The sequence below is a fragment of the Curcuma longa genome, unplaced genomic scaffold, assembly GCF_044706935.1.
Source record: "Curcuma longa cultivar G26 ecotype Majalengka, Jawa Barat unplaced genomic scaffold, ITB_CL_G26_1.1 contig_21523, whole genome shotgun sequence".
Taxonomy (NCBI): Eukaryota; Viridiplantae; Streptophyta; class Magnoliopsida; order Zingiberales; family Zingiberaceae; genus Curcuma; species Curcuma longa.
Window position 1 is genome coordinate 61,939 of NW_027431666.1, and position 27,670 is coordinate 89,608.

The 27,670-nt window shown below is 36.9% G+C and overlaps 2 protein-coding genes and 1 pseudogene across 6 annotated transcripts; all 3 read right to left on the minus strand.

Moving 5' to 3' along the window:
* Positions 1-590: 590 nt before the first annotated feature.
* LOC141817673 (CBS domain-containing protein CBSX5-like) lies at positions 591-2,216 on the minus strand. The gene is made up of 2 exons (XM_074705309.1): positions 1,815-2,216; positions 591-1,594 (listed from the first exon to the last, which is right to left on the minus strand). Exons 1-2 carry the CDS (start codon positions 2,138-2,140, stop codon positions 769-771), a joined length of 1,152 nt encoding a protein of 383 aa, XP_074561410.1. The 5' UTR covers positions 2,141-2,216; the 3' UTR covers positions 591-768.
* A 5,043-nt stretch (positions 2,217-7,259) lies between these two features.
* On the minus strand, positions 7,260-10,256 carry LOC141817670 (clathrin light chain 2-like; annotated as a pseudogene).
* A 137-nt stretch (positions 10,257-10,393) lies between these two features.
* LOC141817678 (uncharacterized) lies at positions 10,394-20,330 on the minus strand. Of its 5 annotated transcripts, XM_074705315.1 has the most exons (8): positions 20,167-20,330; positions 18,953-20,080; positions 15,615-15,727; positions 14,161-14,757; positions 13,775-14,078; positions 11,445-11,610; positions 10,899-11,001; positions 10,394-10,820 (listed from the first exon to the last, which is right to left on the minus strand). In XM_074705315.1, exons 2-8 carry the CDS (start codon positions 20,063-20,065, stop codon positions 10,703-10,705), a joined length of 2,514 nt encoding a protein of 837 aa, XP_074561416.1. In that variant the 5' UTR covers positions 20,066-20,080; positions 20,167-20,330; the 3' UTR covers positions 10,394-10,702. The 5 variants fall into 5 exon arrangements, with proteins under 5 accessions (XP_074561416.1, XP_074561417.1, XP_074561415.1 ...); XM_074705316.1 differs by having other exon boundaries at positions 15,621-15,727; positions 18,953-20,330; XM_074705314.1 differs by having other exon boundaries at positions 18,953-20,330.
* Between the last annotated feature and the right edge of the window lie 7,340 nt (positions 20,331-27,670).

A 27,670-nucleotide genomic window follows, 5' to 3' on the forward strand; every position in this document is an offset into this window, starting at 1 on the left:
TTGGCTTGAAGTTTTGTGTTCATTTGCTAATTGAGAGAAGGTGATCTTAGATGGATTTCTGTTATACTGAAAGTCAATGCCTAGCAAAAATATCCATACTTCTCTTAAATCTCCGCGTCAACCAAAGCCTACTCATTAAATATCCAAACTCCACTTTCTTAATAACACTTAGTTGTCATTAGATAAAGTAATTCCTCCACTTTAAGTGCTTCCAAACCTTCCGGATATAGTACAACCCCTATGACTTGGATCACGTTCTTCTTCCCTTTCCTAGAAGTCCTCTTCTTCCTTGGACTCAAAAATAAATAAATAATAATGATACTATTAACTTATAAAAAAGAACTCATTTGCCATTAATCAAGTGAGTAGATGAAGATATCCCTCCTTCTCTTAATCTCCACATCAACCTAAACCTACTCTTTGGATATCCAAACTCACTTTCTTCAACAATACTTCTATGAGTGTAGGAGTAAGTCCACTTGAATAGTGACAAGAACAAATGTTGCAATCAATATACCAAGTTCCTCCTGGAAAGTAAGTCCACTTCAGATCAAATTTCTCTACACAGGCAAAGAACATCGCATAAGAAGTTGAGATCACAACACAGCAAATGCCTTTTATTACTGCAAGCATACAAAACAAAGTCTTTCTTAATCGACAAAACTACGGGGGAAATAGGGAACGAGATAGACAAAAAAAGCTGCGATGGCTATCTCCTTCATCCTTCGCCCATTTGATTGCCGTGCGATTGACTCGAGCAGCCCGATCTCATGGATACGGCAGCAGCTGCTCCCTGAACACCCTCAGCATGTCGGCGAACGTCACGATCCCCATGAGGCTGTAGTCGTCCTCGTCGACCACCCACAGGTAGCTCACACGGTGCGCCAGAGCCTGCACCATCGCCGCCACCAGGGAGCTCCCCGGGTGGCAGACCTCCGGATCCTCGGCCCGCCTCCCCATGGAGAAGCACCTCGACCTCAGCCGCCTCAGCTGCTTCCCCCCCAGCTCATCGTCGGAGGAGGACGACAAGGCTGAGGAGTTGGAGAGGGAGGATAACTCGTCTTCCATCAGCTCCAGCATCTGCTTCAAGCCTTTCTGTTTTAGCCTGGACTTGATGAGGCGGACAAGGGAGTCCGGCGGGGAGCCAAAGTAGTCGATGAACGACATGAGGTCGCCCACGGTGAGGGTGGCGATGCCGGCGGCCACCGAGATCGTCTCGTCGCAGGCGCAAAGAGAGGCCGGGGAGATCTCGCCAAGCAGTCGGCCGTCTTCGGTGACGACGGCGACTGCGGTATGGTCGGAGAGAGCTCGGCGGACGAGAGGGAGGAGGGCGAGACCGGGCTCGTCGTGGCAGACTGTGAGGGCGTCGGCGGAGCGGACGAGGCCAAGGGCGTCGATGGACAGGGTAGGAATGGGGGAGAAGTGGGCGATGGAGTTGAGGAAGAAGCGGACGAAGTCCTCATGTGTGAGCCAGCAGAAATCAGCGACCACACCGCCGGCGCCGCCATGGAGGTTCTTCTTCCGCCCGACCCAGCGGATCGGAACCACCAAGCTCTGCGCTCCGTCAAGGATCAGATCTAGGGCTTCCAATATGCTGCGATTCGAACCGAATTAGAAAACTGAAACCCCAAATCTCGACTAATCAAATCGAAAAAAGTAGACGAAAATCGTTGTTGTTTCAGATCCCCAAATTTTTTTTTACGAAAAACACCGAATCTAAACTTTTCTTCCTTTCGATCGAAAAAAAAAAATTAACACAAGGTAAGAAGGATAAATGGCAAGCAGTAACCTTCCGATAAACGACAAAAGAGTACCTAAACTGCGGCTCGACACGGCGGACAAGACCACCGCCCTTGGGAAGGAGGGCGGAGATGGGCCGCTCGAGCGCGACGGCCGGCGACGCAAGGTTCCCGTCGGAGCAGAGGAAGCATATGACGTCGGCGACGCAAAGCTTTCCGGAGACAGCCCTCTTCTCCGGCGCGGCCCGATCGACGACGAGAACAGCAAGGTGGGGCGCGTCACCTCTCCTGAGGGCGGCGAGGACGTCGCCTACGGTGGCCGCGGAGGGCGGCAACGATCTCACCGCCGGCTTCCCGATGCAGAGGTCCGACACCTCATTCGACACCAATCTCACTGCCATGCACTGGAGAACAGCACCCTGAGGAGGAACTAACCCCAAAACAACCTAAACCACCACGAAGTTAATGGGAAACAGAAGAGAGAGGAGGGGGAGGGAGGGGAGGGAGAAACGGGGAAGAAGAGTTACTATAAATAGGGGCGGTGTGACCGGCTGTAGCCAGGAGCTTTCTCGAGGTTCCGGGCTGTAGCCCATCGCGTGCGTACGGGACGGAACGCGGAACCGATACGTTTCGACATCTTAACGGTCTGCCGGCCTGTGCCGTTATAATAGACCGACCGATATGATGTCAGAAACAGACGAACTGGTAAAATTTGACTAAATAATTCCTGATTTCTTTTTTTAAAAAAAAAACATGTAAAATGAAATAGTGCCACTACTCAATGTGTAAATTTTCATTTTGTTTATTTAATGTAATAAAGTACAAATTATAAAATAAAAAATACAACAATTAAAGAAAAAAATAAAATAACGGGAGGATGTGTTAAGAACTAACGCGTTTCTAGAGGTTTCCAGTACTAGATATTATTACATCTCCTTTGACATAACAAATAAAAAGTGTATATCGTACGAAGATGGCCAGAACGGTATGGAATTATGCTTAAAACGATTTCTAATAATTAATCAGTAATGTTGTGTGGTGTGATATATCAACCACCTCGGATTTTCTCAACCACGTCGGTAATATCTTCCTCTTTATAATAATTAATTATAATTTTTTAATTTATTTTTTTTATAAATAATGATCGATTGTGTGAAACCGTTGAAGTGATTAATTTCATGCAATTGTTAACTCGGATTTAAATATTAGGATAATGAATGGTCATAATTACAAAAGTATTTAGAAAAAAAGAAGAGAATTAGATAAAAATGTTTGATCAATCATTTGTACTGAACTTTACTATTTGTATGAATGATCATAATTAATCAGTAATGCCCACGGGGACGGTGAAGTGCTGTATGTTCTTCTCTATATAACCAATCAAAGTTCCAATTCGTATCAAATAAGCATCATTCCACATCTAGTGGTTCTTTATACTATAGGAAGTGTTTGGGGAGCTTAAAGAGTTCAAATTTGTGTTAAATTGATACCGTTATATACATACGTCTTCATTGATTATTTCCTTTAATTTGTTGCAAAAAGGTGTTAACGTGCACCCCCTCCACGACTTATCTCAAGATTTATGGAAGAGAGGTAAATCACGATATCGAATGTCTCCATTGATTACTTCCTTTTATGCAAGGAGTAGAATTTGTCATCTCAGTGGTCCCACACGATCGGTCCCACGATCATTTGTGAGGAGGTAAATTGAAAAGCTGTAGTTGGCCACGATAGAGGAGGGTATTATCTCGATTTCGCCGAAATTTGAATCCTTACCCTCATCTGTAACTCTATTCCGTCATAACAAATTCACATATGCTCCGAGGGCACCATTGATTACTTTCTTGAATCTTGAATGTGTTGATATTATTATTTTTATTTCCTTAGTCTTAAACGTATTGAGTTGAGTCCTCTTAGACAAACTTATTTCCTTGGTTGCAGAAGACAAACTTAATAGGAAGTACCTATGTTTGCTGTTTGGTGGTTTAATGAGCTTTCTCCCGTAAACTCAATAGGAGATCAATTACTAAGATATGTTTGAATGTTCTATTTGCCATATACTCATCTTACACCTCATAAATCTTTGTAAGTCATAATTTTCTGATTTTGCTCTTGATAGAATATCATTTACTAAGATATGTTTAGAACAAGTGGAAAAAATCATTTCTTAAGATATGTTTGATTTTGTTTCTAATTTTGTTCGACTTACACCTCATAAGCCCTCGTAATCTTCCAAGATCAAACTCATGCTTAGATTAGACTAAGAGCTTATGTTCCCCCTTGAAGGTTCTCAATCAAGTCTATCTAATATGAAATTATAAACTCAAATATTACAAGTTACATAATCTCTCACGGCTCACTATCTTTTGGTTGTCATAGTTTTACGTAGTCCAAGAGTTCACGATTGGTCAAGTCCTCAGGCTATCACATGCACCAAGCCCATGACCTATTCCACATGTCATCTTCTCGTTTTAACGTAATAAAACTAATTTAATCTCCTTGTTTTATGATCCATCGTATGTCCTATACTGTCATTCTCCAAACTCTCGGAGATCACTTAAGCCTTGAGTTGAATCATCTTGATCACACCAAGTTAACATCACAACTCGACTTTTTTAAATTACAAGTTCCACAAATTTCTATATTAAATTTAGCCATTATATTAATATCTATATTATTGCAGCTGTAATGTAACATAGATTACCTTTAATTTTATGATAACTACTATTTATAATTATTATAAGATATAATTGATTAGTATTAATTTAGTTGAACATCATTTTATTTATGTACATATTATAATAATTATGGTTGATTATTATAATAATATATTATAAATTAATATTGATATAAATTGGATAAAATTTTATTTGTGCATATATTATAATAGATATAATATGGTATTAGTTCAGTTTTTATACATTTTGGATTAGAGGTGAAAACAAATCAAACTTATCCAATCAAACGTGTGTTAGATAATTTTTTTGAATTAAATTTAAATTTATAATATTTTATTTAATTATTTATGAATGATTCAAACTCAAACTAAATTTTATTTATTTTTTCATAATTATATGTTCAAATTAAAATTTAAATAACTTGAATCAAATTCAAATTTAAATGATTTTAAATTATAATTCAATTTTATTTGAATCATGATTTGAACAACTCAATTAAATTTCATCTTAATTATTTATATTTTCAAACTTTAAATATCATATATATATTTTAAATTTAAATTTAAATATTAATATTTTACTATTCGATCCGGGTTAATGTGGGCCCCTTATCGTACAAGAGGGGTAATTGAGTTAGAAAATAAAAGGTGGGAAAAAAAATTGACACTTTTTCTATTTTCTGTCAATTTAAAAAAGACAGTTACCAAAATGATGAACAAACAATTCCAGACACGTGGAGGATGAGTAAGCGGTGGGGTCGTTTTGAATTGAAAGGCCGAGGGTAAAGTGAGTTCCGTACGAGCCCCCCTTCCTTCCTTCCTTCCTTCTCCCTCTACTATTATTGCCTTGTCACCTTCCTCATTAATCAGCAGTCGTACAGAGCTGGTGGAGAACCCGTCCAAAACAGCGATCGGCTATCACGTGCCTGTCTGCTGTCCCTACTCACCATTCTCTCCCTACATTTCATAATATTAAATAAATAAATAAATAAAAGATTATCATGGAAATTGATCCATAATTCTAATACGAAAAGTATGAAATGTTTTTTGAAAAATTTATTTTTTTAATGATGTAGGACCGCTGAGATAATAGATAAATAAAAAATTAATTAATTAATTAATTAAAATAGTCGATTAAATATGAAATTGGTTGGAATAGTGAAATATGACGATGATGATGATGATGAGATGGTTGAAACATCAATTGGATTAGATTGGATTTGGGAGAAGATCGACACAAATCTAGACATCAATCAACATGTTTGACAAATCAAATCTAACAAGGAAAAAAAGTAGCGCTTTGAGCCCCACCACCACGCTATCAAAATTGCCTTCATTTTCTCGAATGGGGCGGGGCCTCCAAGCCAACAATTCAAATTAATTCCATTCCAATTTTTACGGTTGGATATTAATTGACCAAAAATTAATGCAACACTAGAGTCGTACCTTATTTATTCCGGATCACAGTTCAACAAACAGAGTTAAAAATGATATGGTTCATAATCAATTTGAATCTAATCCGATAATCCAATCTGAATCAATTTGAAAATCAGCAAATTAAAGTTGAAGATTTTCGGATTGAGAGTTTTTGAATTAAATTGAGTTCGGATCGAATTCGAATTAATTTAAGTTAATTTGAATTTAAGATTTATAATTTTTTAAATTAAATTAAGATATTTTAATAGCATGATTGTATGATGAAATATTAAGATAAAAATAAAATTTTTTAAATTTTTTTGAAATTATTTTATATTATTTTTATTTTCGATACGATCTAATCCACTTAAATTAACATCCTTTAATTTAATTGTGCATCAATTTTATTATTTTTTTCATCTTACACGTCTCTTTGAAACACAATAATAATTAATTAAATGTGCAGTGGGGCGTCTGTGCGGCGCCAGATCATCCGTAACACCACCGGTACGAGCTGTAGCGGTCGTCCCCTCGATTTAATTCCCGGACAACGACTGACACAAACAGGTACAGACACGGGAATTGATTGCCACGTACCAGCGTTACAACGTAGTTAGCGCGCGGACAGAATTCCGATACAATGATCCATGATATCGCGATTGCAAAACGGAATCTGAACAAACTAGAAAAAGACAAAAATCTTAGGAAAAATTACGGAATTTTTAATGTGAGCTAGATTTTTTTTTCCTAAAAGAATTAACACGAATATCCTCCTTGGCAGATACGGATCCACCTCCACAGAGATTTTTTTTCTTTTCCTTTCCTTTTCACAAGGAAAAAAGAAATAATAAAATTTTATACTTGCATACGAGCAAATCAGACCTCAAAATAAATATATTATTTTAAATGAGATTTTCAAAGTTCAAACATTCCAGCGTTTTGATTTTTCAAAATAAAGACCAAATTTGTGTTCTAAAATTATTATTTTTTTGACCATTCAAAGTTTAGAGTAGGTCAAAAAAAAAAAAGAAAAGGACGTCAGTGGCAGACAGCCGCAGTTGTTGCAGAGAGAGCATCCGAAGGCGTCCCCGCCTTTAAATTAAAATAAATCGAATCGATGGGCTGCGCTTGTGCTTATCATCAATCCCCCTTCATGTCTCCATTCCAACGCGATAACCAAACAACGACGCCGCTGCCGCCGCCTTATCGCCTTGGTTTAGCGTCTACGTGTTTTCAGTGGACGAGATGAAAGGACACGCCTAGCATGCGCCCAACCTTTGCTTTTTTTTTTTTTTAATTCTTCTTCTTCGTCTCGTCACCTTTCATGAGTATCAGTGTCTAACTTAACCAAGAATTCAAATACATGAATGTACAGCACAATCAAGCACACTGAGAATGCCAGGATGCTGACATATGAGTGAGTTTTATGTAGTTCAAAAGTGATGTTTGACAAACAAAAAATGCAGGTGAGTTGGTTCTCAGAGTGAATAAAACAAACTATGCCATAAAATTGGACGGGGATCAAGCAGTGGCTTCAGTTGCAGGGATTTCAAATTCAACCTGTGCTAAAGTTGCAGCACCATTAGGTTTGGCATCTGAGGCAGGTGTTGCAGTTTTACTAGCTGCAGTTGTTGCTGCACCATCTTTTGCATCCTTGGCAGGAGCAGCTGCCGTGTGGTGGTGGAGTATGCTTCAGTTTGACCAAAATTTGCCGCATCCTAGACAGATCAGTGGGCTTCCCTGGTTTTGGTCCCTGGATCACAACGACGGAAGGTTTCTTCTCCTGTTCTTTCTTTCCTCTCTTCTTCTCCATGCTGGCTATCTCATGGGGGATAAGCTCAGAAATAGCTTTCCAGTATTGCTTATCTGCATTTGCATGGAACTTCTCCTGATTGGCGAGATAAAGCTGCCGACCAATGAAAATCTTAGATGGAATATCCTTTTGACGTGTGGTAAATCAATTTGGAGCAAAAAAGACTTACCTTCTCTCTTTCTCTGTTTTGCACCTTGTTTGTTTCACAGTTCAATTTTCTCTTCTCATAGAAAGTTTGTATGTATTGTTCAGCTTCAGAAATGATTTCATTTCTAGAATCTTTTTCCTTTCTCTCTTCTTCCTCCAGGTGAATTGCATTTTGTCTGTGAATAGTGAACAAAAGAATTGATAAAACTGATAGAAGCATCAGTGACAGCTTACTGAACTTAGAACTCAAAGAAAGCACACATTTTATTGTTAAAGAATTTGCTTTTCAACTTGTGTACCATATGCAAAATCAGATATCACAACGTTGATGCAAACATACTACTTTGTTTAAATCACAGCCATACAACAAAACCACCATCAAACAATGCCAAATGCCATGTAATTGCTATCCTCAACAGTCAACACAAATCTGTAACAGTTGAAAATTAATTACGTGGTCTGATATATCATACAAAATAAAACAAATTACAAACTATTTTTAAAGGTTATAGTGAGCGTTATGATGGCAAATTAGCATGTTATAGAAGAACAACTGAGATGACCAACAAGAAATAGTGCAAACTGAATCAACCAGAATATTTAAGGGCAACTAACAGAACGTGCCAAGTTCAGCAATCGATGTAGGAGGAAAAATATTTCAACTCTCATAATCTATCCCGTAGGATCTCCATTTTTATCCAATAAGGAATTTCTACCTTCCCCTAGTAGGATCTCCAGTGTGTTAATGTATGACATTTTCCTACAACGTGTTTGTATGGTGTTAAAATTGACAAGCATATTTTCTGAAATAATATTTTGTTTTGTTCTTCTAATAAAATAAATAAATAAGGAGATAGGAAAAGGCTAACATCTTTAAAGAAAATTATAACCATATTGGATAGATTATGGCTCGAGGTGTTGACAACTCCAACACTAGTAATGGATATGAGTGATGGTATAAACTGGCGATGACAATTACGTTTAGGGATATAGCCGTGAAGTCTTTACGGTGTAGAAGAATTATAATGTAGAAGTTGTAGCATAGGGGGATGGTGATGGTAGTCATGGTTTATGTAAGGGTAATTGGTCGTGGTGAAGAATAAAATACCAAGTTAATAAGAACCCACATCCTATCTCATAGGAAATTAACAAAAAAAAAAAAAAAAGAAAAAGGAATGATCACTTTGAGGGATTCAACCTCTAATAAAGCAATAACCAAAGACTTTAAATTTATAAACTTGCTTGATGCCAATGGCTACAAGATGTGTTTATTTATAGGCATCTAAAAGATGCCTTGCCAACAATTTAAAAGACTAATTTTAATAAAAATAATTTACTCTAGAGATAAATAAGGGAATAACTAATTCTAGAGAAAATAAAGGTTCTACTAGTACTAAAATGCTTATTCTAAGGAGAGAAAAAAAAAAATCTAAGCTGAAGAATTGATATATCGCTTACACTGCATGAACATTGTCGTCCCAGAAAGTGATAAGCATCAAGGCTCATTTAACCTAGACTGTGAAGATAGGTTTAGTATCTAACGGTGTTTAGGATATTTAATAGCTAGAAGCCAAATTTCTTCCGTCTCAGCACATTCAGGTTTTTTGTCACTCGTTAAAGTGCTCAAACTAACAAGTATTTAAGATCATGAAGAACTTAGATCAAACGAACTACCAGCTGAAGAGAGTAATTAAAGAGATCTACCGTGATTCGACCTTCAAAGTTTAGCAAGATTTATGATACGGATTAAAGTAACCGAGCCATTCTAAATTCAAGCACTTGCAGTAAGTAATCTATGTTCAATTAATCAGTTCTAACATCAAGAAGACCCGATCTGAAGAAATACAAAGATCGTCAGAGAAACAATAAGATCTCAAAAGAAAGGTCCTCACCTGCGCCACTCCCTCCGGAGGAAACCCTCCTCCCTCTGCATCTGATCGAGGTCGGGAAGGATAGGGCCATCCGACCTGAAGATCTCGCCGTTCTCCTCCACCCCATGCGCCGTCCCGTTTGCCTGGGGCATCGTGAAGGGGGACGCCGCCGTCGAGAAGCCGTACCCCTCGTCGGGGACAGAGATTCCGTAGTCGTCGCTGACGGCCGGTTGTTGGCCGTGAACGGAGGCGTCGTCGGAGTGGAAGACGAAGCCGTCTCCAGCGCCGCCAGAGGCGACGTCGACGGGGAAAGCATGTGAGTGCGGAGCGGGGTCGTCGGCGTCTTCGGAAGGGGAGAAGGTGGAGAGGAGTCGAAACGCTGGGAGGGGACTAACTAGGAGGTAACCGCATATCAGATGTTCTTTGAACAAAAATAATGACATAAGAAGTAGAAGGTGACCTTCGGTTACCCATTGAATGGCTATTGTATCGATTTCTTTTGTCAATTTGGCCTGTTTACCACATTATTGGCTCGATCTCATGGAGGCATATCAGAAATGCGCATGTAGCGAGTCAACTCAGACATCCAGCATGGCTTTTCATTTAGAGAAAATTTTTTACAAATACGTTATAGCTGGAAGATCAAATTTGAAATCTTGTTATCTTCTGACAACCTGAATGTCGTATCCCGGGTATTAAAAATACTTCTTTGAGCCCCAGAGAAAGGATGTTGAAAAGGAATATAAATTTCATTATGGTATGTCAATGATTGCCTAACATTTTCCCTTGTACACAAGTCTACAGAACTTCCTAGGAACATCTCAAAATTAGTGACCCCTTCTTTACAAGTCTGCTCAACCTTCCCACATTGCAAAACCAATGACCCTTTTTAGCAAGTCTACTCAAGTTTGCCGCGACTCAAAATTAATGATCAGTGTGCCTCGAGCAAAAGAATTTTCAATACTATATACAGATAGACCACCGAGACTCATAATTCCTAAAAACCTCAGGGCTGTTGCATCTGCAATTAGGTTTTATTTTACACTACGGAATAGGCACGAATCACCTCGAGTATTGGTGCTCGGCACAACGGGCATCTTCCTTCAGTACGAACCAACTCGTTAGCACATTTCGAACAAGCACACATGTGCCCACATCTGATGCAAAGAAAGCAGCATGGTGATTAAGCTTAGGCATTGGAGTTTAATGTTCATGCATGAAAAGACGATGATTACCTGTAAAGAAGAGAATCGATGGGACTATCACAGCATATGCAACAAGTTCCTCTTCTTGCTTGCCCCCATTTGGATGTGTCCTCCCAGTGCGATTGCTCCTCCCCTATGAAAGAATATTTACAGCTTTTTGAGTGCAGTAGATGGTTCATTATAATAGGGAAAAACCATTCAAGAAATCAGTCAACAACAACCAAGATCCATATCCATATTTATAAAGAGATTATCACACAGCTTAACTTGATTTCAACTCTGAATTACGACCCTTGACTCCTGTTTTCCAGATATTTGCATTGATTTATTTTCTTAATTACATATATCAATTTGCCCTCACTAGCAGATCAGGAACCTGAGTTACTCCAATCCGAGTAAAAGATATTGGATCTGAAAAGCCGATTGGCATGTTCACGTGATTTGGTGCTACATAGAATCATATCATTATTTTTACATGACTAGAAATTCAACTATGAAAAAGTAAGTTTATATGGTCTGACGACTCATTTTTATACAGAAATAGACTTGCCTCATTACTAAAAAGCTTTTACTAACCTTGTCCTCCAGCGCGACGATTTAAAGCTGCTGAGACTTCCTGTCTGACTGCACGTTGTAACTCAAGCTGCATATCCATGCATGCCTCCAGCATTTGCTGCATATGATTCATTCCCTCTTTAAGCCTAGCCATATCAGACCTTAGATCATTAATAACATCCCATTCCTGCATAAATAATGCTAGAGAATCATCAATCAGCAATAACCAAAGAAAACAAGGGATCATAAGTATCTTACACTGAGCTTCACAAAATGATAAAAACATCAAACTCATTAGTCATCGGCATGCATAAGAAGAAAAGTGATCCAAAACGAAATGCTATCCAGAGAAAAATCAACGAAGACTGTATGTTAAGATATAACAGAGCTCTTCTGGTTCCATTTAGACAGGCTGAGAATGTTTCAAAAAACAAACCTTCGTTAGATGATATAGGAAAACTTTTCTAAGACATTCCTAGTCTCATGCCTATGTTTATATTGAATTGGTTGTTTGGATAGACATAGTGGGTTATAAATACATATTGTAGTTCTATACAATAGAATAGAGTACAATATTTTCGATCCTTATCCTCACTCTCCTCTCATGCTCTCCCAGTCGTTGCCTCCTGCTGCCTACAGGAGGCCAAGATGGAAGCTGTTGCCCGCGTGAGGTGCAAACACAACCCCATCACTGTTGAGGACAGAAAGATGACTGACAAGAGATTGAGTGGTGATGCCTCCCTGAAACCTATCTGCATTTCAAAGGAGAAATAATTTATCAAAATGTAGCAATATCAAATGGAAGAGAAACCTTCCTCGATTACAGTCACCAGTAATCCATGCAAGCAGGGTACATGCTTGTTTGCACCACATGACATGACACCAACCTCAACCCACACACTATCCCTCTGGGTGACCAATCAACCAATGGCTCGCGACCCAAGAGGCCGAGATCTCTACCTCCTCTTCTAAATAGAAGCTTTATGGTGGGGATTGGGTCACACATTTGTTTTTTCAGAATTATTTTACCTGCTTCACTTTCTATAGTAGAAGAGGATCAATCTCAACTTTCTTCAGTAAAAGTGGACCACTCAACAAAATGAGGTAGACGGAGATTGAGCTTTTCATGATCTCTCAAACAGTTTGAGGACCCTTCAAATACGAGAATCCAGATTTGTCCAACATACCAAGCAGAGGGGGGCTTTGCTCAAAACCTAAATGCCAAAGCCACTATGACCTAACGCTGGCACTAAGTGGAGACAATGCCCCTCTGCTCACTACCTGATTACCAAAAATACTGCAACATAACACCAACACAAGCCAGAGAGGAGCATGTCTTTGCTCATAACCCAACTACCAAAACTCGTGTGAGGACTTTCGGAAGATATGAACACCACCACTACCAGTCTCTGTTTGCAACTCAACCGTGAGCTTATGCAGACACAGGCAGTACCACAAACAACCACCACTCTTGATCCAACAGCCAACCAACAATCGTACCTTATGTGGGCAGAAACACAAGCTCTACTAGCCTCTACCCATGATCAGATTATCAGTGTACCACATCAAGTATCTCTATGTTGATCAAGGTCAAAGGAATAATTGCCTATGTGCTCCATTAACTTCAGTTTTGTTTCATTTTTATGTGAATATCATATTTTTGTTTCATTATTTTCATGTCTAATTTATGTTTTTGCTAATGAGTCTTTCTAGATTATATAACAAGCAGAAATAGGATATAGATAACATCCACTCTCTTGCTTGAAGGGTAAGGAAGCCTAGTTAAGTTTTGACCTAATTCTTCTTCTGATGATTTAAGAATTATAAAGACATTGTAATAATACAATACAATATTACCTTTCCCAAGTTTTAAAGACTCACTTCGTATAGTGCAAATTTCAAATTATGAACTTCTTAGCATCTCTCTTAATGTAGCATCATGATTTTAAATGGTCTTAATTTGGCTTCTTTATTCAAGAAGACTGTAACAAATCAAGTCAAAAATCCTAAATTGCTAAGTCATCAATGTTTCAGACAAAACAATCACATGAACTTAATGTCACTCATTTGGAATGAAAATCACTAAGCTATATTTGGTAATTTAGCAAGAACCATTTTTCTCATGACAGAATTTAAAAGGAAGAGCATTTAAGACATTGGACTACCATATCAGAAATACTTTCGAGTTTTTTAGTTTAAAAAGAAGCATCTGTAATAATATTTTGAAATTTATTGGAATATGAATCATGTGAAGCACATATGAATATTTCCATCCTGAATATTGAAAATGATTAAAATTTGCAAGAATTTTGATTGAGCAGATTTTGTAAGTCAATAGGGAGAGAAATTACTGAATGTTGAAAGCTTTGTTGGGTCCAATTTGTGTGGCGCAAAGTTGAGTGCCATAGTGGTCGTGGGGGTGGAGGTGGTGGCACTGGTGGAGATGGCAGTGTAGGTGGAGTCACACTAACAGAAATTTGATCTTGAACTAAATCATCTCTCTGTTGTCCCTGATCTACCTCTATCGAACCTGATGCAGATGCCATTTGTAAATCCCAATCAAATGGATTTTGTTCCTGCCGTTGAGCATAAGACTCTATTAGTTGGTCTAAACTTTCCCGAAACTCACTACTGAGAAGATTTGAGACACTTCTCCTGCAAAATAAAGATAATTGCGTTAGCATATATTATTTTGTGTGCATGTTTTCTGCATAGACATTTAATGATTAACAATGACCTTCTTAAGAGTTCCCTGAGCTCCATGCTATATACATTATCATCATCAGGCAGAATAAATCTGTTAACTCTTCTGACAGTAAAGGACTGTTGATTTTGTAGTGAATCCAAAGATTCATCCTGCCATATGGGTATTGCCTCTTGTGAGTCATCTTCTCGCCAATACTCATGCGCTTCTTCATGAGTATTGTCTGCACTCCCTTCAGGTGTGTCATGAGGTTGCAAACGGTCTACGTTTTCTTGCCAACTTTCTTCATATTCATCTTCACTACTCTCATTTAGCCTATCTTCAGTATACTGATGCCAGATCTCTTCTCCGTGTTCTGCATCCTCCTGCCAATCCTCTGCTTGAGTTGCATCTTCTGTCCATTCTGCATTTTCACTTTCTGTGTCATGTTCCATCTGATTTGTTACTCGGTTTGCTGATGCTGTGTACAACTCCTCATTTTCATCATCCACATGGTGTTGATCAAGGTCATTATTTGATACTTCCACCATACTCGAAGAAGACGAACCATTTCCAGTGTAATTAATTTCTTGAATACTCAGAGCACCAGATTGACTGATTGTTTGATCTTCTTGAGAGTGCAATCCTTCCCTATTTACAAAAAGGATTCACCATTAACTACCCTACCAGCATTCCAGCTATAAGTCAAATAAATGTGAAATAATATATATACATATATATAAGCATAACTTTCTTCAACAATAAAAAATATGGGGTAACTGATTTAACTTCATAGAAACTTTAAATAACCGATAATGATGCCACAACAATATAAAGGCACTAAATTGATGTTATATAACTATATGGAAACATGTGTTATCAATTGACTTAATGTAACAATGAGATGAAGTCTCTTTTATTGGATTTTACAATAACCTGATCTCAATATAACTCAAACAAAATAAACTGTGTTTAAACAAAATAACATGAAAAAAAAACAAAATTATATTTCAGAGTCCATGAAAATATAGCATAAATGTACTTCAGACCTTGGTTTAGTTTTTGGACCAGATTAGTTTACATTGGTCTCCTTTGTTTGCACCAAATAGCTTATTTAAAAGCAAAAACACTCTCTCAATTCATGAGTACTTGTTTGTCCACAAATTTGTTAATTTAATCAGCTCCATGCTACAGATTCAGTATGTTATAGAAACCCAGTGAATCCATGATTATGATAACCTTGAATGCAAGTAGAATCAGACCACGTGCTGGAGAAAATAAAAACCCACCTTAGAATTTGGCTCTCCAAATTGTCCCTATTTTATAGAGAAAAATCTCCGAAACATAAAATATATGCAAAAATAGAGTGATGTTGCAGGTAATCTCCTAATTGAAATGCTAACAAAATTTTCACTAGAAATTTCAGTAAAAATGTAAAGTTGTGGAGTCTGATCCAAGTGTGCAAAATAACTGATTATATTAACTCTTTTATGAAAAGAATAACATACACCAACCCAGATAAAGGAGGATACTGCCCGAGCTGACCAAATTCTCTAGCAGCCACAGAAGAGTGTTCCTCACTCTGTCCAAAATTACTCAAGAACCTTTCTTCAAGCAAAGCCTGGATATGATGACCATACACAAAAAGTGCATCATATTAGAAAACATGTTAACTGCAAAATATCCAAGTAACGTCAAAATGTAAAAATATAGTACCAAAATAAAGGATGACATTCAATCCATAATTGCAAGTAATGTGTGAGCAATCACAGTTGTAGAGTCCTAAAAGGTGTGTTCTTTACTTTTACAGCATGAAAAACGGATAGATTCATTCACAACCAATAGGGTAGCAGAAATCAAAATCCATATCTTATATTCTTAGACATCAAAATCCTGACCGCATAATTGTCTGGGACTAGATGCAACTTGGACATACTCTATCTACATAAGTCTCTTGTATTTCAATATAATACTTCCAAATATTCATATAAAATGAGATTGTAGTGTCTGGCTGCTGATTTAACAAAGAAAAACTAAGATACAAGGACAAGCACATATGGACTAAGCTTGAGCCCATGTTTTTTTTTCTCTCCTTTTGATAACATATATGAAAGCCCTCTAGCCACCATTTATAAGGGTAGGTTTCAACAACTTCCAAGGCATATATCAGTTGAGCTACTTGGCACCTTCAATCTCGAGCTCATTTTATTATATATATGTTTTCATAATATCAATATAAATTTTCTGTAGATTTATATATTTTCTATCTTACATATATATTTATATTTATTATATATAAATTTACTATTGGCATTTCTTTTTATTTTACATATTTTCTTGTTCAAATTTTATGTTAAACACAACTTAAGATTAATTGATGTGGTGGGTTTGTATCTCTAAATACTATTACATTTTTTATTTTTCTTCTTTTCATTGATGCCTCTTTTTACAAAAAATTTAGTGCTTATTGTTTTTATTATTTTCATTTAATGATATTAATATAGAGCAATCAAACTGGTTGAAGCAAGTCGAACAAAAAGCAAATAGTCAAAAAGGAAATGAATAAAGCTGCCAGATGATTTAGGAAAGCACTTATTTACTTCAAGAAGGAAATTCATTTTCCATGAGAATTTTCCTTCTGGAGAGTATGTCAAATCTTCATATTATAACAAAAACTATAAAACCCATCCAGAGATTTTGTTTAACAAAAATTGAATGACGAAACAGGGTCCCACCCAAAGCCTGATAAAGGTTTTAGTCTTTTCAAAAGTTGCAGAAAGGAAGTTCAATTTCAGTTGAAAATATTTTCAATTGACCAAAGTCCTCACCATCTAACAAACACTAGTAATAGCACCAACAAACTCCTACATGATACAGCAAGAAAAAATTGCACTAATAAACTCCTTATGTATTTCCTCTGAACTATTAGGAATGATTTATTTGATAGGAAAATTGAATATATGAAAATGTGCTCTCTTATTTCACAAAGGAGGCTCCACATTAGACTAAATGTTGCATTTGCTAGATGGTGCAAAAGCATTTCTTTCTGATGTATGGAGAGAAATTGTCTTTGATTTTCTATAGACAGTACTGGATTGAATATTAGTATTTCTTAAAAAAAACAAAATGTATTATAAAGACTGAATCATAGACAGAAATCTCGGTCAAATGTCCTGGTACCATTTTCATACGTCAGGTTATTTCAGTAAAGTAAATGAGTTAGTCAAGAGAGCCAAGTTTGAGCTTTGGACTTCAAAAGTGTATTGGACATAAAAAGTACTAATGACTACCGTAAAGATACAAATCATTATCATATCATCAAACTTACAATTTTTCTATGAAATTCAAATAATAAACATTTTTTGGTTACATAAATAGGGCAGACATATATCACATCCTTTATTACTTCAAATACTAAAGGGAGTTAAAGGGAGAACCTGCAAACATTCATGTTCTTGACCAATGAATCATTTCGAAGAAACATGGAAAAAAATGGTGTTTGAATCATAGGGGTTGTGCAAATAAGGTCTCACTCTTGTTCTTGTAGATAAGTCATGCTGGTTTATTGCGATAAGATCACAAAGTTTTGAATAAAAAAAATAAGAAAGCAAAGAATAGGATGACATGCAAGATTCATTAGGAATTACAGTTATGTAAAACCCTTTGAATAAAAAGAAGATAGAATGAAAATTACAGTTATAGTGACTGTCTTACAAATATGGCATCCAAATAACTTTAGCATTAGTGAATACAAAATCTACCAAAGCAGTGACTATAAATCTGTTACTTCAATTTCTTCTACAAGACTAGTAACTTCAAAATTGCTTAAAATTTTGTTATTATAATAGCTTGACAGGAAACAAATATCATTTTAACTCTAAAGTTACTACATTTACTTTTGCAAGATCTTTATGTCTTTAATCAAGAAATAATTGTACCAACTTACCAACAAGAAAGACCATGCAGACCTAAAACATCATATATACTTATAAATAAAATCAGAGAATTTTTGGCTAGATCTTCTCTCATAAAAAGACAGGATATGCTAACAACTGTTGCTCTCTCAATAATGTGGTGAACCAAAAGCACGTGGGAAGTTTCACTCCCCACTGTAAATCATTTTTCCAGTTGAATGAACACATCAACCTCAAATGTAAACTTGGTCAATTCCTAGATATAGATTTTTGTTGTATGTGCTATAAATGTGTCAGATTTATCATGCAAATGAGGAGCAGACTTGTATGTAATAATATATTAATCCAATAATATCCTGTCTTTTCAACCGTTTATGTTCACATCAAGAGAAAAGAAAACAAATTCCCATTAAGATATTTGTACCCTGAGTGTATTTTGACATTCTACCATATGATTATGGCATAGTCGAAGTTGGTGAATTGACTAATAACATCAGATCTAGGGAGAACAGATTTCTAAGACCGTTACTGTACTGAGAGCATATAATAGCAGTAGTTCACGAGTTCCAACTATTTGCGTCAATTATATGAACTTAATCCTGCCAATGGTCTCTATGTAAGACTTCATCGCTAGTATCACATAGAATACGGATGAAATTGTCAATTTTTGTGAAGTAACTCAAGGACATTTTTACACTTATTGTCACCTGCAATGATTGCAAAACAATGTAATACCCAGAAAATTTCTCAAGATCATAGTTGTGAAGTTACATTTCTTTGACTTTTGGTATAGTGGCAGTCTATCAAGAGATGTCTACGCAGATGGCTTTGAGGAATAGATGGTCCCATGTTAGGATAACTCAACATGATTTTCTTTGTAAAGATAGATGTCTAAGTTACTTCATTGAAGCAAAAGAGTATGTAAAACCCACCTGAATCCGATTGCGGTGAGCAAAGGCAGAGACTGCATGATGTTCGGACAAGCCCTGAAGCTCTCTTTCCCTTTCACGCACCATTCTCATGATCAGATCAAGTCGAGCCTGTCTACCACGTAGCCTTGGCAGCTCCCTCCGGCTTTGCTCTTGTGGATCCACTCGGTCAATTGCTAAAGCAACCCTCTCAGCCTCCCCTATTCTGTTAACCTGAGAATGTCTTTCCTGGCTCACCATACGCACCCTCTCTCGCACCAGTCGCACCCTCTCCCGTTCGATCTCCCCAAGCCAGTCATTACCGGGACTCTCGTCGCTCTGTTGTGTGGCTCGCAAGGCTGTGTTGGCTGCCATTGCAGTGCTCATCACCCACCCTCGAACAATCTGCCTCACCCTTTCCCTCTCGCCATTGAAAACATCTCCAAAATCAGGCGACTGCTCTCTACTCGACTCCCTGTTATCAGTGGCCTCCGTCTGTATGGTTGCTATTCCAGACGGCTGGTTGCCCTCTCGGCGGAACTCATTGCCGTTGTCATCGCTCGCGCTGCTGCCAAGCCCGGAGCTATCAATCCACTCATCACGGCTAAGGCTTTCGACGCCAGTCCGGAGGTTCTGTGGGGTAGCGGCGGGGGATGGGGAGCGCATGGTCTCACGCTCTCTTGCTGCGGCCGACGCGTCCTCGAGCTCGCGCCACCTCTGTAGAACGGAGGAAGCCCGGGCCGCGGCGGGGCGCTCAACTGTAGTTTCCGGCCGCCGCGATTCTCGAAGAAACGAGGAGTCAAGCATGGACACGGCGTGGAGACGGGCGAGCGCCATGAGCTCCGACTCCCGGTTCCTCCTCTCGATGGTTGTAATCATCTCCGCCTGCCGCGCGACCCACCGACTCAATATCCGAGAGTGCAGACGGGCGGCGGCGGACGTCTCCTCCTGGTCGTCGCCGGACCTCCTTCGGCGACGGGCGAGCTGCTCGGACCCTTCGCTACCACCAGCTGCGAGTTGGTCGTCCTCGCCCTCACCTGCATCCGCAGAGGAACCGCAAGACGCAAGGGCAGCAGTCATGCACCCATCTATGTGGCCACGAACCAGCTCCTCCAGCCCTCGCCGGAAATCTGGCATTTCCTATCTCCAACTCTGCAACTCCCTCAACAAAATCAAAGAAAAAATCAAGCAAAAAGTCACCAAACCCTCTCGATTGGTAACCCTAATCCGATGCCTACCCCAATTCAATCGGTCTGGGGACGACGGCTGCGGAATAACAAGGTCGACGCCTCGAATCGAAGCCGAAGGAGCAGAGATTCGGAGGCATTCTTATAGAAGAAAGATCGAAATTCGCCTAGTCCAGAGAAGAGATAAAGAGGGCGATTGGCGAGAGAGAGAGAGAGGGGGGCGAAGAAGCAAGCAGACGCCCGAAGAAGGAAGACGACGGGGAGAAGCGGCGATTTAGAATTTTTGGAGCAGAAAAAAACAATGAATATTTATTCGCGTCACACGTTGATCCCCGGAGAAGGGAACAAAAAGATATGGAGGGCGATCACGTGGCGGGATGGGGATCCGACGGTCCGTATCGCCCCATGCCTGGCGGGCCTCCCGTACTGGTGCCGTGGACGGGTGTGGATTGATGGAGACCCTCTGTTTGCCGATCCGGCGGCTGAGATTTGTTGTAGCGGTAAGTAGTGGTGGATGTGGATGGGTTGGTGAAGCCTGTCCTTTTACTCTTACGGTTCGTTCGTTGGTTAGTGGCCTCTTAATTAGTCTTAAATGATCTCAGCCTGAATCATGTGAAAACAAAATAAAACCCTTGATTTATCAATAAGCTTGCTTGCTTTGCTTGATTTCTAATTTTTATGTGAGATTAATGGCTAGATTTATTCATTAGTTTCTTTAATTTGGTTCTATTTGATGCCTAGACTTTTAGGATTTTGTTATTCAAAAATTTAAAAAAAATTAAAAAGCACTCTTAATTATTATTATTATTTTTGTTAAAAAGATATCTTTGACTTTTAAACAAGTAAAATAAGATCTTGATATATATAAAAATCTCTTTACTAAATTAATCATAAACTATTATAGCTAAGGCTGAATTAATAATTATATGGTAATTTTAATTATATTAAAATGATTTTGATCCTATTTAAATAATTTTAATTAAAGCAATATAATTTTTTATATAATAAGACATTATATAAAGTATTTTTTTTTACCAAATTACATTAAAAGAAAATTAATTGCCCTGAAATAGAAGAAGAATTTTTAAGATGAAAAAAATATGATGGATGTCATTTTATTTTATTTTTTTTTAAAAAACTTTTGGCGAAAATAATAAGTAAAGGTGTATTTTTATCCATAAAAATAAATTAGTTTCTCTTTGTTAACTTACTATGTAACTCTATGTAATTACAATTAAGAATGTCAAAAAAATAGATAAGATCAGATCTAATTCAAAAAAAATCAGATTAGGATTAGGAATTTTCAGGTGGATAAGATGCAGGTAGTTTTAGATTGGATTAAATTTGGATAGAATTCGAGTTGGATTCGGAATTGATTCAGATTTAAAATTTAGAAGATTTTTTTAAAGTTAAATTACATTTTATTTTAAAACTTTAAATATTTTATGTAATATTAATATGATAATAATAAAATATTAAAATAAAAATAAAAAATTATCAAAAAATAGTAAAAAAGTTTTTTTTTTATTTTCGGATTTGGATTTATGATTTCGGATTGAATTTCAATTTGATTGAAATTTTTTAATAATATTTTATTTCAATCTGATTTGAATTTATCCGATCCATTCAAATTGACACCCTTAATTAATTATAATTTTTTTAAAAAATAAAAATTTCTGTCAACATAAGATTTCATAGAAAGATCATACTACATTAGATCTATTACACGTAATCTTATCCAATATTACATATTTTTATTATTCGAACCGTGATATAGATCGCACGGTAATAATTCTACGTGAAGCTCTGCAAATCTAATTTCTCTTTTCCCCTAAATCCATCTACATAAACAACAGCGCTAAGCATCAAGACCCTGGAGGCTCTCTATCTCATTGTGGTCAATCGTAGCTTTTCGATATACCTCTTCGTAGATGATCGTGTAAAACTGTTAGGAAGACCGAATTTCACATTTTACTGAAGAGACCTAGAGGCTCTCAAGCAGCAAGGACTCAGCCTCCCTACTCGACATGGGCAACTGCGGATGATCTCCACCACTCCCGACCTAAAAGTGTTCATTCCTTCCCTACGGGAATCAGTGGCATCTTTCAGAGCTACCAGCCTTGCGCATGCCTCCATGCATGCTCCATGTTTGCGTTAATGTGGCAGAGACAACAATTGAATGATCCAAGAGCAGAGCCATCCGATCAGCGACTGTGCAGCGTCATTCGCAGCTAAATCGTCTGCAAACTTTATTCGACGTGCTAAATGTAAAGTAAACACGCACTGAACTGAGTTGCATGCATAGTAGATCTGTGTGGAAGGACAGAGAAGGCAAATGCCTCGTCGAGTCCTTATCCTTGCTACTGTGTGGCTCTTGGAAGTACATCAATTTGTACATGTGCCATGTTTCTGATCCCTTAAAGAGGAAGGCAGGAAATGCAAGGGACCAAGACTGTACCAATCCTTGAATTCCCGATTATTTACAGTGTTTTTTTTTATCATCATCTAACTTAAACTCATTGTCGATTAAGTTTAATAGAGGAATAGGATTGTAGATCTTCTTATTCAATGATAATGATTGATGAGCTCTCTATACAATGTTGAGTTGATTTGGGACATACTTTTGATGAACAATTGATTTAGAATTTCTTTTTGTCGCTCAAAACTACATATATAGTTCTTTTGTTTGAGTTGAGACCTATATATGTTGTAATTTCATCTTCTATTTCGATCTTCAGGAACATGATGCCCCCTTAACAATATGTCTACATTGTTGCACTTATAATGTAGTTTGATAGTATAAATGACTTATAAACACAAATAATCCTTTAAAATTCATCTACAAATAACTATGATTCGTAGTTAACACCAATGATTTGTCTATGAAACCGAGAGGAGCGAAGCCAAGTCTTAAGCTAGAATCCAAAGGGACACCCTTCATTTCATTCATCCACTTAGCTTGGGAGCTTCCTTGACACAGTCGTAGATGATATCGTTATCATGTGGCTCCGATAAGATTCGGGTCAGGGAGAGCTCACTTTAGCACACAGGTGCCCTGTCGCCATATATCTCCACCACTTTTGGTCAGATTCATCATCTTGAGCTTTGCTTGTGTCTCTTGTGGCACAAGGAATAATAGCTTTAGTAGGACCTCAGTTCATTCTCACTACCACGATCACCTTGGTGTCATATGAGTGGCCTTTGCCAATGGACTTATTGTGCTTGTGTTTGCTTGCATGTTTGTGAACATTGCAAGATGGAAGATATGGAACGAAACGAATCGATTTCACGGTGCCATTGCGACCACAAAGAAATGTTGAGCCCATATCAGGCTTAACCATGAAGTTAGTATACTTGAGATTGTTTTTCGTTTTAGGGGCAAAGCGATCGATATGGTTAAATTCTTGCCAACATGGTGTAAGTTGTAAGAGCTAGCTAGCCCTCTAGATGTAGTTTATTTTTGACTAGACTAGATAATTGTTGGTGATGAAGTGTATGTTGGAAATTTAAAGGGAAACAAGAGGATGTGGATGAAGAAGATTTTATTGTCCACCTTGAGAGTTTCATAATTTTATTATTGTCTCAACATTAAGAGTTTCATGAAAAAGTTCTCTTATGCATGAGTCAAAACCTTTTGTTCTTGTATGAATGAAATGGTTCACAAGTCATTGAAACATTTATAAACGTTTGCTTATTTTGTGTTTGTCAAAGGAGGAGAGAATTTGATATACGTTCAAGTTAGTTTGAATATTTGTAAAAGGGGGAGTTTTTAAGAATGTATTATTTTTAGTCGATTGATTTAAGAGGAAGATGCATGCTATTTATATTTTTATGAATGATGGTTGTTTGTTGTCATGTATGTGTGATCGTATACAAGAGAATTTTTAGTTTTATGGTAAAGGGTGGGTCAATTTAGTTTGCTTATCCCAAAAGCATAATATAGTTATCAAGTGCCTTAGTTTGAGAGGGTGCGATGTAGTCACTAGAGTCCTTTGTTAGGAGTAGCATAGATGGATGGTTGGATAGTTAGATAGGGTGAATAGTAAGTCTTTCTACAATGTTAACTTGTGCTTTTGCTAATGACTTAGCGATGTTAATTACGAATAGTTAGTGCAATGAAAACAAAAATAATTAACACAAACAATGCTAATACGTGTGATGTACATTATTTAAAATATTCATTTCCACTCTATGACCTTTGACTCTTGGATTAGTCGCTCCCAAAAACTCCATTAACTTTTCACTTTCTCAGACTTCTTTATTGGTGGAAAAACCTATTACAAATTTTTACAAAATTAATTCAAATGATCATAAGAATATGATGTAAAAGTGAAATAGATACCTAGATAGCTTAAAAAGAAAAAAAGAGTTTCAACATTGGTTGACCAAGCTAAGCATTGATGGTCAACCATAATAGACTCCATTTGATCAACCAAATGAATGGATAATCATCTAGATTTACCTGAGAGGTTATCCATATTGTGCAATGGGAATTTGCTCGGTCAGCCTGCCGTAGGAGTTGTAGAAGTAAATCACAACTGAGAGGTAAGATGGATGGATGAGTGAGTTGTACCAAGGTATAGGAATTTACGCCTTGCCATCCCTCGTCCCTTGTTCATTGTGCAAGTATATCATTCACTTACCATCTCAACTAAACCTGTGGGAGCTACTTATCCATATTAATTGATTTAAAGAGTGTTTGATCGATTAATAATTTCCCTTGGTCGACCAAAGGTCTTAGATCAAGCTGATTGCAGATTTGAAATCTTGAAAAGGTCATGAATGATATCAAATTTTAATTGCTAGAAATCATTTAAAAATAGTTCATTAAGGGGTCTTTGCTGAGAATACACATTTTCTATCATTTTAAACAAATACTCTCTTTAAACTTCTATTACTTAGTTTCTTATTTATAAGCTTAGGTCATCAGTGAATTTCGATCAAAATTTATTGATCAACTTAGATAAGTTCGATTGAACTCATTTTAGATCCTATGGAATTTTCTGAGACAATAATGAGTCATATTGTACCCTTCATTATTTATTTCAGATTCTCAGGGTACTCTAATATTATATTAACTTTTAGTTAGAATGTGATTCTGGTCTTTAGGAGATCAACCAACATGCTAGGGCTAGTCTAATCCCAGATCAAATCTATGGTAGCACTGATCTCCAGACATCAAGCTCACATTGTTCGTTGCTCAGAATCAAAGTTTGATATTATATGTACCTTCTCCTTGCTCAGTCATTCATAGTGGTTGTAAGTTTTTAGAAATCCAAATAGTTTAAGTCCATCAGTGAGATTTCGATCAAAACTCACTTATTGACCTAGACAGATTTGATTGGACTCATTTCAAGTCCTATGAATTTTTGAGACTGTGAATTAAAAGAGATGTGTTTTTTTTTTGGACATTTTCAAATTTTCATACGTCTTTTTGACAATCTCAAACTTGGAATGTGCCCTTTAAAAGAATATCATTATTTTTATATTAATTAGGATGAAATTGAGTGATTTTTTTATTGGATATTGGGTCTTAAGACCCAATACAGTTTTGTAAAAAAATCGGAATGCCATCAATCGATGAAAATCAAAATTGACTTCAATATCAAAATCTACATTTCACGTAGATAAATCTAGACTATTAATTTGCTTAAAATTGATTAAGGGTGAATAAGAAATTAATTGGTCAAAGTAAGTCCAGAATAATATTAATTGTTAATTAATGCTATAGAAGGAAGTGTATGGGAATAGTTTCACATCGGTAAAATTTGATAAGCTTCCCTTCTTTATTAATATTACTGTGTTAGTGAAGTTAATATAAAAAATTCATGTGCTCTCTTCTTACAGGCGAGTAGGTGCTCGCACCTGCAAGCTCGCCATGCGCGCAGTGAGCGCTTTATTGGCGCACTTTTTACTTTGTATAAATAGATCCCTCCAAATGTTGAAAATTTCATCAAGTCATCGATTTAACTCATCCTTTGAAGTATTCATTTCATCTTGTGCATTTGGAATCCAAAAAACCTACGAAAAAGTTCATTGGTCTCGAAATTTGAAGTGCTACTATTCCGAGATATTAGTCATGACAATCTTATATCAGTTTGCATCTTCTCAGGCATCCACCGACCAACACTTTTCTCTCTCTGTGTAGGGAAAAAAGATTATCAAAGTTTAAATTTAGAGGTTCTTGTTCTCTTAAATTGGATTTAAGGATTGTATTCACAAAAAATGTAAAGACCACCTTGATTGATTGATAGTGAGATTTTTTTATCGGAAAAAGACCTCAAAATTATATTACAAATTAATTATATCTAAAATTATTTTTTTGAAAACTCATTTTAAAAGTGATTTGTTCTACTTGATATCTAATTTTTTAAATTAATTAATTTTAAAAATGATCTTCTGATCCTAAAAATTTTTTATTGATTATCAAAATAGATTTAAAAATACTATAATACTATACTGATAGACCGACCTCTATAATTCTATCCACTATTGTAGAGTTGCTGAACAGAAATTCTATCTAAGACGGAGACAAAAATCCTATTTCTGAAGTACCGAGTACTTCGGCCATAAAGGTATCTCTTAACATAATTTATTCCTCTAAATTAAGCGTTCAAACAAATTCCAACTGGGAATCCAGTAGTGCTCTAAAATTTCCCCTAAAATTTTTTTTAATGTTTTGAGCTGTCCTTAATGTAAATGCCCTTATGAGACGATGAAAGGACTCTTTTAGCTTTCCAAGAAACGCCAACAACAAATCGAGAAGGAAACAAAAAGAGAGAATCTTTATCTTGACTTCACACCTTCAACTCACCGTTTAACTCACTCTTTTATAGTGAAATCTGTCTCCAATAATCCTACACAATTATTCCATGATCATACATAAAAAAATAAATTAAAAAATTATAATTGATCTAATGAAAGAGAATATTATCTCAACTTTATCAAAATTTAAATTTTTAATTTACCATAGACATAATTGAATTAATTATTACAAGATCGATTGTGAAACCATTAAGTAGCATATTTCATCTTTTATTAAAAAGTTTCAAAGAAGATCTCTAGCAATATTATATTAGTCCACATCATCTTCTATAAAGACAGTTGTTTTTTTCATTTATTTCATATATTTGTTAGAAGGACAAAAGTGACGCATCAAAAGATACTTTTCTTTATATTCTTTCCCCCACGTTAATTGTCCTTTTTCCACAAAGTCCGACCCCTTTTTCATGAATTTAAAAAAATTACGGGTTCGAATCGTAAACAGCCGGTCAAACCGTATCATCAAACTTTGTCTCGACTCGAGAGAAATGGCATTCAAACGACGAAGAAACGCACGAGCCCTTTTTGGTTCTTACGAAACAAACAAGTGATTATAAATGAAACAAAAACCAATGAGAGATTTAATGCCGACGTCGACCGAGTCAAATCGAACCGAACCGAACCGTTTTGACCCGCTGCACTGTCGGCCTTGGTTCACAAAATTGTGTCGATTCAAATTTTTGCCCCCTTTTTTTCAATTTCCCCCCTCGCGCCGGAAGTTAGTTCGTCGGCG

Bases quoted from the DNA above. Each gene is read 5' to 3' on its own strand.
- LOC141817678 (XM_074705315.1), bottom strand. From the start codon at position 20,065: ATGCCAGATTTCCGGCGAGGGCTGGAGGAGCTGGTTCGTGGCCACATA. The intron at 14,079-14,160 runs GTCATTGTTAAT...TTTATTTTGCAG, and splicing joins CTCAGGGAACTCTTAAGAAG to GAGAAGTGTCTCAAATCTTC. The intron at 11,611-13,774 runs GTAATTTCTCTC...TTATTTATGCAG, and splicing joins AACAAAGCTTTCAACATTCA to GAATGGGATGTTATTAATGA.
- LOC141817673 (XM_074705309.1), bottom strand. From the start codon at position 2,140: ATGGCAGTGAGATTGGTGTCGAATGAGGTGTCGGACCTCTGCATCGGG. The intron at 1,595-1,814 runs GTACTCTTTTGT...TTCGAATCGCAG, and splicing joins CGTGTCGAGCCGCAGTTTAG to CATATTGGAAGCCCTAGATC.